Below are 11,595 nucleotides of genomic sequence, written 5' to 3'. Positions count from 1 at the left end.
TGAAAACTCAAGGGTAAGTTTTCTGTATGGAATGCAACAAGCAAAAGTGGGCAGCATACAAGGTTAGCTGCCCTAAAGCTAGTCCCTTGTTCACTAATTCAAAAATAATTCATAACTTCATGAATATGTGCGTTGCGTGTGATCCAATCATAGCAAACCAATGTCATTAATATTGACCACAAAATGCGTAATTTTTCGAAAGTAAATATTAGTAACCTTGTGCACTGTATTTTGCGTCAAACAAACTGTGCTATTTGCACAGACACTTTTGTTATTGGTTGCCTTGTTTTAGCCTGATCGATTTTTGGAAAGATGTAAAAATTTTGAGGAAAATTTTGTGTTATGTTATGTTGTAAAGTGAAGAGATCAAAGTGACGGTTATGAATGAATGAGATTAATAACTTTGCATCAGTAATATGTCGGGCATTCTCTAAACATTTTGTTTTGGACCTCTGAATATCAAGCAAAATGAAGCACAATTATGAGTCTTCCAAAAAGGGAGTGTTAATTTTTATGTGCTTAGGGACGCACCATTAGATTCTCGGGGTGTAGGAAGTTGGGGTCGGCAAGTTTTTTATTTTTTAATTTCATGCATTTATACACAGTTGGGTTTTTTTAGTGTTGGTGGGGAAATTTTTGTTTTTGTTCATGTAGTGGGTGAAGTTTTTTTTTCAAAAACTTCCTACTCCCCACCTGAGAATCTAATGGTGTGTCCCTTAGTAAGGATCATTAAATAGGTGCCACTACATAAAAAGCAAAAAGCTGACTGACATTCTCCAAGTATTTGAGTTTTGGGCACAAGTGCATTACTAAGCTCACCAAAATGACTTTGCCCTCCTATCTGATATTGCTTTTTTTAATATTGGTTGATATCCAATCCAATCAAAATTACATCTTAATTGCCTAAGTTGTCTATATCAAAAAGGCGCAACCTGTACATGGAGCAGACTTATACATTAAATCGTCAGTCACATCACACACTGTTCTATTCGAGATTTGTCAACTTTTTTGAGAAAATTGTTGTGTATCAACATGTTATTGAGCTATTCAAATCCACCAACTTAAAGACCTGAATTCTTTATAATATGAAACTTTGATTTTGGTCATTTACTGTTTTTGAACAAATGTTGTTTCACAAACAGTAGTATTCAACAACATAAGCTACTTTTACCCATTCATTATTATGTGTATCACTTATACAGATCTATACAGTGATACTGATCTATTCTGAGATACAAATACGTGTATACCAATGCGTGCATTATACGTATAATGAAAAACATTGCGAACTGTAACATAATATAGTGACATGGTTGAAAAAAAATTACATTTCACATACAGAGTTACAGGTTTAATACCATATTAAACTATTTTATTTTATTTGAAAGATAGACATGTCAATTTCACCAAAATAAAACTTTCAAGTCTCTTCTTTATATAATACCCCTGTCAATGAAATTCTATTGCAAAAATAAGTATGAAAACAAATCCAACAGAATTTTCAATTGTGTTGTGTCAAATAGAACAGTATGTGGCGCTACCGACAAAATGACCACAATCGCAATTAAAAACCTCACTGGTTGGGTTTTTTCCATGATAACGGTAAGCATTATAAAGTTAGCTGATCCATTATTAGACTGATGATACATATACAGTGCCGACCCAATTATCGGTTGAGCCATAGCAATTACTTTCCATCTAGCAATCTCTCCCTGATTCTCTGAGCCTTACATATCCCAGATACATCAATGATGGAATGTGAGGAATTCCTGTTAGATCTAGCATCAACATGATTGTTGAGATTCATGTCTTGCAGGGATGCCCATTTTAGGTGGAATTCACCCAGTTTTTACACTTTTTACCCATTATACACCATTTCAGGCTTTTACACCAGTTTCAAGTATTGTGAGTGGTGCTGCACCTCTAGTTATGAAACTTGCAAAGCAAACAACAGGTGCAGGCAGAATCCTATGCTACAATTCTGTCACAAAATCCAAACTTTTTTTGGTAGCTTGCACCAACAAAGATGACACACCATTGCAATATCCAGCAGCAGTCTCAGACAATTTCAAAAGTTTCTTAGCAAGACATTTCTTCAGCCGGTCATCCTATAAAGTACACACATCAAAAAGACAAAGTATTAGTCATAAGCAACTTTCACATAATTATAATATCACTAAATGATCAAGAAGTGACCCAAGAAAATTCAACACAAAAATACCACAAAAGGAGTTTAAAGGACTAAATTTGAATCAGTTGTATTTTGGGTATTGTGAAAAATATAAACATTTTGTCTGAACCTCTGAATATATGTGACTCCTCGCCACAACTGAACCCGGATGTCGCCAATCATCATTTTTGAGATATTCAACCAAAATATTCTGCTTGAAATTAGCTTTAAAATGATGTATATCATGTCTATAGTACTTGACATTTAAGTAGTGAAAAATCAATAAAACAGTCAATAAATCCTTTCTTTCCTATTGTTTATTGTTAAGTTCGATGGAGCATATCTCAATAGTGGCACTGGCGACATCCGGGCTCAGTTGTGGCGAGGAGTCACATATATTCTTCTGTTCCAAAGAAAAATGTTTAGATTTTCTCGCAATACCCTCAAAACAATTGACGTGCAGTCAATAACCTCTAACTAGCATACATGCTCGTCCACAGCACCTATGCAAACCTTGCTTCACACATTGTATGACTAACACATGTTATTGTGAGTTTAAACAAGCTGAAGTTGTTGGACTCACACAATAACAAACACTAAATAATTTTGACCTATTACGAATAGAACAAAGTATCACAGACTATTCATTGGTGGGGCATAATTGGGTTCAAATACAGTTTTAGGGTTGATATACTTTTAGGGCTCAATAAACAAAGACATATCTGCATTATAATTCGTGAGCATGATTGAATGTATACACATTACACAACATTACACAGGGGAGATTACGGAGGTGAGTCTTTGTTGTACTGAACCTTCGACAGGATATTTACATTACAAAAACAACATCAAAATTCTGTAGCATTCTGGTTAATAAGGTACATTTATCATGCAATACAATACTTGCTAAAATATAATCAGGACTGGGGTTCGTTTTATTGTACCTTGAGGCTCCCGCACAGCATGGGTGAATCATAGGCATCACTTAGGCTGGTAATACTAGTCATATCTGCAGCTTGCATTTCCTCATCAGAGCCAATCAGTGCAACAAAACATGCATGCCCTAAGAAATAACTGATATCTAATGCTTTGCAAGAGGAAACCACATTGGAGATACTGAAAACAAAAGCAAACAAACAAATGTTATAATCAAATGCAGTAAACCTTTGACGAGCGGCGCGCGCATATTGTAAGTATACATTGCATATTTACTGCGAGTTTACAAGAGCCTCCTCCTCTTCCAGTTACAAAACAATAACTGGAAATCTAGGAACCTGCCCAGGGGTGTTACACAATTTACTCCATGCATTTGATGTAAAATGTTTGTTTAACAAGAATTTGTTACTTAGTCAATTTCAATATATTTTATCTTCTAACAAATGTTCATTGACGGAAAATCAATTATATTTGATGTTGAATGTTTGGAGGAAATGTATTATTGATTTTAAGTCTTCAAACGTTTGTTGGAAGTTCAACATGACTGGAAGTAGAATAGGAATAGATCAAATAATTAATGAAGATATGTTACATCAAATATTCTGCATCAAATAAAAAGGATACTTTTTATTTACATAGCATTCCTAATACTAACCTTAATTTGTTATTGACATCCATAATGAACACAACAAAATCAATCCTGGGTCTACTCTTCTCATTGTCAGGTGGTAATGGCAGATGTGTGGCCAATCGACTGAAATACAAAATGACAATACAGAAATTAAGAACTGAGTGTTTGGTGGAATATTCAAATGTTAATATCATTTTACAACATTCATTATGTTTATTGTATTAGTTTAATCACAAGCTGTAATTTGACACCTCATTTAACTACATAGGCTGTATATTAAAGGCCCATTCAGTGATTTGCTCATCCGGACAATCATAAAAATCATAAAAATCATAAAAATTCAGATTTTGGTACCTTTGTCATTGTCATAGATGTACTAACATAGCCTGCAAGTGGTTCCGTGTATTTAAGACAAAATAAGACATTTTACGAATCTGTAATTTAGATACTGACAGTATCTAAATTAGCTACATGTATTTGAATGGGGCTTCAACCGTCAGTACTGCTGTTTTCTTTGTTTTTTGCCAAATTTGTAATTTCAAAAATACCAGATGACAATTTGAACGACTTATCCTTCACTTTTAAGAAATTCATAAACAATTTGAATTTTTTTTACACTTGCGCTGGGATCACTGAATGGCTCTTTAACTGAGAAAATAAAAAAATGAATGAACATTTTGCACACACGTTCAACATCTTCACCTATTTACTGGCCCAACTCGAAACGCATGGTCATAATTCATGTAAGACCGATAAAAATAGTATATCTCAGAGCTGCCTGTATGTGCTTGTTTTGCGTTGCCAATTTTGTCTTTTGAAATTGGAAATAAATTTTTTCCAAAAATATGAACAAAATTGTATTTTATTGGAGGACTTGTGTGATAAATGTGTTATATATAAAAGATATAAGAAAGTAAGTTTTGAAAGTTACAAGCATCTGAAACTTCTTTTGACTGAGTTGGCGTTGGAGGGAAAACGAGGGGAAGAATCCCACATTCATACATGGTATACTTACACTTGTAAAGAAAATGGTGTGTTCTGATCTACCATAGCAGTTGCTAGTTCATGCTTGCCAATACCTTGGGTACCAACCAACTGAAAATGAGAAGATTATACAATTTAGAATTGAGGCAGGTATACTTTAACTTGACAATCAATCAATCCATCAATTAATCAAACTACAACATAGGATATTTCACATGGAAATTATTTTGTTTAAAAAGGTGATTATTTAACTTAGAAAATGAGGGGTCAACCATGTCTGTAGGTCAAAAATTAGCAAAGTTATGGGCAAATGTCTGTTTTTAAAATTCTGCATTTTTCTGCGGCCATCACTGACAATGCCTTACAATGACTTGTAACTGAATAATTTTTCACCACAGCGATCCGTTACGTTTTTACACAACTGTCACTGCATGATGACTTCTGTATTGAAGGATTAAGTACGGTACCAGCACCTTTTAGACTACCGGTACATCTTCAAGTTTCTGGTGTCCAAATTTCAAAATTTTGTATAAATTTCCCTATGAGGATTACACAGTTAAGTCATTTACTGTGGTCGCAACTTTTTGAACATCACCCTCTATAATAAGCAATGTGGACAAATCTATGTGAGAAATGGGTAAGCTCAGTTCCAATAGCATAATAGTGTGAATGCACACCAAACTGCGGCGACACATACACAGCACTTCTTGGAACTCCCGGTCAGAGCCGGGAATTTAAATTATTGAACTGGAGTTAGTTCCGATATTAATTGGAACTCACAGCTCCGACCATGAGTTCCAAGGAGCTACGTGTATGTGTCACCGCGATTTAGCATGCATTCATCACCATATTCCATACTCAGCAGTGGGGTTTGACCCCCACCCTTTTTATTTTACCCCCACCCTTTTTACTGAGGCACCCAAAAAGTTTTTACCAATTTTCAGAATTTCGAACCGGCACGCATCGTGAGCGTGGACTGCCGAGTATGTATTTGTACATAGTTGTGGAGTGGCCTTTTTGCTGCTCATGAAAATCACTCAAAAATCATCTTTTTAAATATTTCTTTGGACAAAAGCTGATAGAATAAGTTGAGCAATCACAGATGACATACATCAGCATGATCAGTGCAGTGACATATACTGAAGGAAAGTGAGTACAATGGAGTATTTTACTAGAGGGTCGCATGTCATGAATTGGTCATCTTTTGTGTAACATAATGTTTTTTGATAAAAATATCACCAATTTTGATTCACTTCAGCACAACTTTTATTGAATACAGGGGTAGCGCTAGAACTAAACACTCGAGTGTCCGCAGGGACCCCCGAACTTGCAAAAAATTAAAAAGTAGGGGGTTCGGAGTAGAGTTTGGTGAGTTCCAGTTGCACAAATGCAACATAAATAGTATATTTGCAATAGCGCTAGATTAAAAAACTGGCGGTCTGCAGGGACCCCTGAACTTGCAGAAAATTTAAAAACAGGGGTCCCAACTCTATTTTGGTGGGTCCGGGACCCCAAAAAGCAACTTAGCGCTACTCTTGATTGAATACATTTTAGACCATTAAAAGTATATATTTCTGAAAAGCTTATTTTACAAGGATGCCAAATCAACAAAGTATAACATCATAATACAGGGTGGGTAAGAAATATACAGGGTGGAACATCAACAAAATTAGCATCTTTCTTGTCATGGTAAACCCCATATTTTCTTTTTATGAAAGCTATGTAGCTCAAAATAAATCTGGATTCAGAAAGACATTACATGGGCCCTTCAAACAAATTAGGAAGAAAGAGTTTGGTATCCCTTGCGTTAAACATACAGGGTGGTCAAAAATTGTAAAATAATCTTACAATTTGCATGACATTATCAATCAAAACCTTTTTCCTTCATGTCTGGCACTAAAACTAATAGCAAAATTGAATTCCTCATCAAATTTCCTAAAAAATATGTGTACTTTTAAATAAGCAGGGTGACTCAAGCAAGAGGTCATTTAGAAATGTCGGAGCATTATGTGCACACTTTGTACAGTAACATATAGGGAAAGCTGTCTTAATTAGCAATTAATTAGGCAATTAATTATTTACATATTTTGTTACAGTTGATCTACTATGAGGTAGATCTACAATCCAGGATGATATGTGCAATTTGTGGTCCATGCTACATGTAGTTGTAGTTATTAAGATACAAAGGTTTAAAGTTTGCCATATTTTCACAATTTTGTGTACAACCCTATGGGGCTCACCCGCCCCAGCTCACCCACCCCGGCTACTCCATTGATACATCTTACATACCCGTACTGAAGTATAAATCTCAAAGTAGTTGTCCAATCTACAAAATGACACCAAACTTTCTAAAATAGGTATCATACTTTTAGAATAAATCAAACCTGAAGTGGGAAGAAAGCATTTTCATGTTACGGCTCCTCCATTTTTGGGTGACCTATTTGTGACATGCGACCAGATATAGGCCTACTATTAAATTGACAACATATGTAAGTTATTCTGTAGGATCGGCAATAATTAATATACGTTTTATGTTATGAATTTAGTTCAAGTTGAAGTTAGTGAGTTTGTGGTTTTTCGTAAGTTATGTACAGAAGTGTTCTCTGGAAGCTAAAAGTGACGGGCCATTCTCGAAGTACTTCGACTGCATGGAGTTTGGCGAATAGCAGGACACACGTTCGACACACCACACGTGAAGTGACACTGATGTGTCCAGACACAGTTCCAATAATTGAAACTCCCCGCTCCGACGGGGAGTTCCAACAGGTGCTGTGTATGTGTTTGCATGTGTTTAATGTGCATTCACATACACACTTAGCCGCAGGGGTAGCGCTAGAACTAAACACTCGAGTGTCCATGAGGACCCCGAACTTGCAAAAAATTAAAAAGTAGGGGGTCCGAAGTAGAGTTTGGTGAGTCCCAGTTGCACAAATGCAGCATAAATAGTATATCTGCAATAGCGCTAGATTGAAAAACTGGGGTCCCAACTCTATTTTGGTGGGTCCGGGACCCCAAAAAGCAACTTAGCGCTACCCTTGCTTAGCCGTCGGTACGAAGAAATCGTTGCTCCAAAAATGATTGCATATTATACATTTGTAATCATTTTTCACCACAAAATATGATATGAAAACACAGGTGAGCAATGGTATGTATGAATATATGGAGAGGTGAAACAGGTTGTTCATTATTGTCAATATTAATATTTTGCGACATTTATAATGAAAATAATTAACACACTATGGCACCTTCTACAACTTGAGAACAAGTCCTCAAACGTTCGAAATTTGTATAGGTACCGTATGCTAGGTGAATTCAAATTTGCCATCAAACTGCACCATTTTACATATCAAATTAAAGCCCTTGAGTAAAGAAAGCCAAAACTGAAAACATTTTTGTCATAGCACTTTCAGTAACAAAGTTACATCTTGTCAAAGATTGACTTTCATCAAAAAGATTCAGATAGCAAAATTCCCCAAAACGGCATTTAGGGGTGTTTCTAGATCTTAAGCTGAATTTATACTCAATCGCTTTTGCAGAAAAGCGATTTTCACGCATGCTCAATGTTTACTTACATTTCCAGAGCGTCAAGCCGATCAATCGATTCAAATCGCGGAGGCAAAAAGCAGCGTCGCTTTTGCAAGTTGAAGAAATCTCAACTTCCCAGCGATATCGCTTGACACGTGAATCGTCAACCAATCATATACAACCAACTGGATCTATTATTTTGCTAATTAATTCACCTTTCTCGATTTTTGACTTTTGATGATGAATTAATTCAAAGCAATAATTATTGACAGCAACTGAAGTTTTAAAATGTATTTTGTGGCATTTAGAATATTTTAATTGTCGTCTGCAATCGCTATCGCCGTGATAAGTATAAATGCAAAAGCGACGGGCGATGCATCGCAAAATTCAGCGATTGCAAATCGCTTTTTCAAAAGCGATTAATCGCATCGCTCGGCGATCGAGTATAAATTCAGCTTTAGTCTCATGGCGATAGCAGCTTTTTTTAATGGAACTGCTATCAAAATCCCTCTAAAATTCCATATGCGACTTGATTATCACCATAAAAAATCATATATGGGTCAAGTGAAGTATAGAAAACATAATTTATGTAGGTTTCCTTCACCGACCTATTCTCGAAAAAAATTCAAATTTCTATGTAAATATGCATTGTATTTGGGTCCCGGTCTCGGCGAATTTCGCTGACTAGCAAATGTGTTAACTAAAAAAGGTTTGCCTGGGGCAGCCTGGGTCGATACCTAATTTGTAGTACAACTAGTCCAGCTCCAGATAGCTTTGGGTAGCGCTGCATTTTCCTGTGCGTGCACAATCGATCGCGCTATTGTGTCATTCCACTAAACTTGCGACATTACGCAGTGCACGCAGTACATTCATACTCTCATGATCGAGAAACTATTAATTATTTTAGCTATAGAACTGGAGTTTCAGTAAGCTTAACGTACATGTGTGTACTACTGTGGACCACGATTTAACCTACCAAAATAGTAACAGTGTTAAGCTCTGGAAGTGTACAGCTTGTTGTTAAAGTACTCGTCATATTCAAACACATATCAAGTTATCTCAATGCTCAGAACCGCGTTCTAGACTCAAAATAGTACTGATTTCATTGATCATGTTGATGTTTTGAAAACTTCCGCAATTTTGAGTTGACCTCTCCTGACCTTTCAATTGTCGTGGCTGATACTAATTTATAACCTATCAAAAACACGTTGAAGAAAATATCGGGAATAAAATAGTTTTGCCATCCAGATATCAATCCCCAAAAAATCTTATATTACTTTTCAAAATCCATATTAAACCTGTCTTGTGTAAAAAAAATGTTGTGTCCTTCCTACACTGAGACCACGTTTTATAGCTGTAACACCAAAATTTCTCCATCTCAATGTGGTTTCGTCGGTAAAGGTGAGCTGCTGCAACACATCTAAACCAACATTTAAATTTGGAACACTTGTTCATTTTATTATGACTCAGTGTTGTGACTGTTGTCACCTCACCAGGCTGTGTTCGACCATTGTTGGACGCAGTCCTATCATCTTTATATTTTGGGGGGGCTTTGCGAGGGGGCTTTGAGGCGCCAGCCCCCGGAGTCAAAGGGGGTGGCAAAAAAGGAAGGGCGGCGGAAGAAGAAAGGCGGCAAAAAGAAGAGGCGGTGGAAGAAGAAGGCAAAAACAATTAGTACAGTAAAAAGGCGAAAAATTTTGAAAAAGCATAAACAATTGTGAAAAAATTGAACTATCGTTGCTTTTAGGGCGCTAGCGCCTGAATTCCTTTTTTTTTTTTTTTTTTTTCACTTTTTCAAACCACCGAAAAAATTACGTTTACCTTTTCTGGCTGTTGAGGAAGGGCGGCAAAATTTAATTTTCTTTAGCCCCCCGGGAAAGGAGCGGCCACGGTACGCCACTGCCTATATCCATGATTCCGCCTAGTAAGTTTGTCTCTTTCATTTATTGTATTATCACACCACATCACCTCCTGTCTTTCTCTCAGATCTTGTTCTTGGTTGCCAATTTTAGGTTGTAAGTTGCTTACTCCATCTTCCCTTTGTGCAAGATGACCTGTTCATCTCCCCGGACCATCTCCATTTTGTTTCAACGTATATCTTTGACTTGAGTTTCAGCTGAGACGAATTCATCTCAGGTTTCAGACGTCCGGCTCATTTCAATTTTCTTCTTAATTTTATCCCTAAAAACATGAGCCCGGGGGGCACTCGACTTTGGAAGTGACAGAGATAAACAGCAGTTCAAAACTAGGCCGGGGTCTTTTAATGAAAGCTTATCGTTCTGCGAGAAGGAGTCCCAAAATGGGGTCTTTCCCCGAAGAGCACATCAAAATTTTTGGTGGGTATGCTCCCCGGAATTTTGAGTGGTGGGTCTTTGGGAGCTGATGGCGTAACGGTAAAAGGGGTCTTTCGGAGCTGTGAACCGGGCTGTGAACAAGTAAAATGCCCAGGGTCTTTTGGAGCTGCGAAAAGTCAAAATCAAGGGTCTTTCTTGGCTTTTTGGTTGAAAATCGCCTGAAAAAACAAGAAATATGAGGAATTAGCAATTTGTGGGTCTTTTAGAGCTGAAATGATCAAAATCAAAGGTCTTTCGGAGCTGTATTTTGGTCAAATATCGGGGTCTTCAGACTGCGAAACCCAAAAGGGGGTCTTTCGGGGAGCATATCCGTATGGTCATTTGTGTTGAGTGCCCCCCCCCCCCCGGGTCTTTCCGTGACTCTGGGGAAAATCTTTGAAAAAAAGTGGTCTTTCTGTGAGACTGGAAAAAAATGTTGGTAAAAATATAAAAGTTGATACAAAATTTCAAAAAGTCATCAAAATTTGTATTTTTCTGATAAATGTGAAGATAAATAATGAAAAATGTCAACCAGTAAGAGGTTATTAGAAATAGGTCATTTTGGTGACAGCATGGATGAGAGAGGGAAGCTGATGGAGTCAGTCAGTTCAGTAAAACAAAAGGATGAAGGGAGAGAAAAGCCAATAAGACTGTATAAAATTAATTGGTTATCGTCCAGAGGATTTTCATCCCCCCCCCATGTAAAATAAGCATTGTTTAAGGGGCGGCGGAAGAAGAAGGGGCGGCAAAAACTAAGGGACCGATCGTTATTTACGGCAGGGGGGGTAATGGGCGTTTTGGAAAAAATATCGACAAAAAATTTCGCGTTCCCCCCTTGCGTCTGCTCAAAATTTTCGGATTCCCCTTGTTTTCCTGTGTTTCTCCATTTAAAACTTAACATTCCCCCCTCTTGGTTCAACGAAAAATTTCGCGTTCCCCCTCAAGACCCCAAAAAATTTGGATTCCCCCTCAAAACGCCCATTCCCCCTGTCGTAAATAACGATCACTCCCTAAAG

At 37.0% G+C, this 11,595-nt stretch overlaps 1 protein-coding gene across 1 annotated transcript; it reads right to left on the bottom strand.

Annotated features, from left to right (window-relative positions):
• Positions 1-346: 346 nt before the first annotated feature.
• Positions 347-9,400, bottom strand: LOC140157644 (centromere protein M-like). Its single transcript, XM_072180887.1, has 5 exons — positions 9,223-9,400; positions 4,753-4,832; positions 3,762-3,860; positions 3,115-3,286; positions 347-2,108 (listed from the first exon to the last, which is right to left on the bottom strand). The coding sequence occupies exons 1-5, from the start codon at positions 9,292-9,294 to the stop codon at positions 1,974-1,976; spliced, it is 558 nt and encodes a 185-aa protein (XP_072036988.1). The 5' UTR covers positions 9,295-9,400; the 3' UTR covers positions 347-1,973.
• Positions 9,401-11,595: the final 2,195 nt, after the last annotated feature.

Source organism: Amphiura filiformis, chromosome 1 (assembly GCF_039555335.1).
Source record: "Amphiura filiformis chromosome 1, Afil_fr2py, whole genome shotgun sequence".
NCBI classification, from domain to species: Eukaryota; Metazoa; Echinodermata; class Ophiuroidea; order Amphilepidida; family Amphiuridae; genus Amphiura; species Amphiura filiformis.
This window is presented reverse-complemented; position numbering and strand designations above follow the sequence as displayed.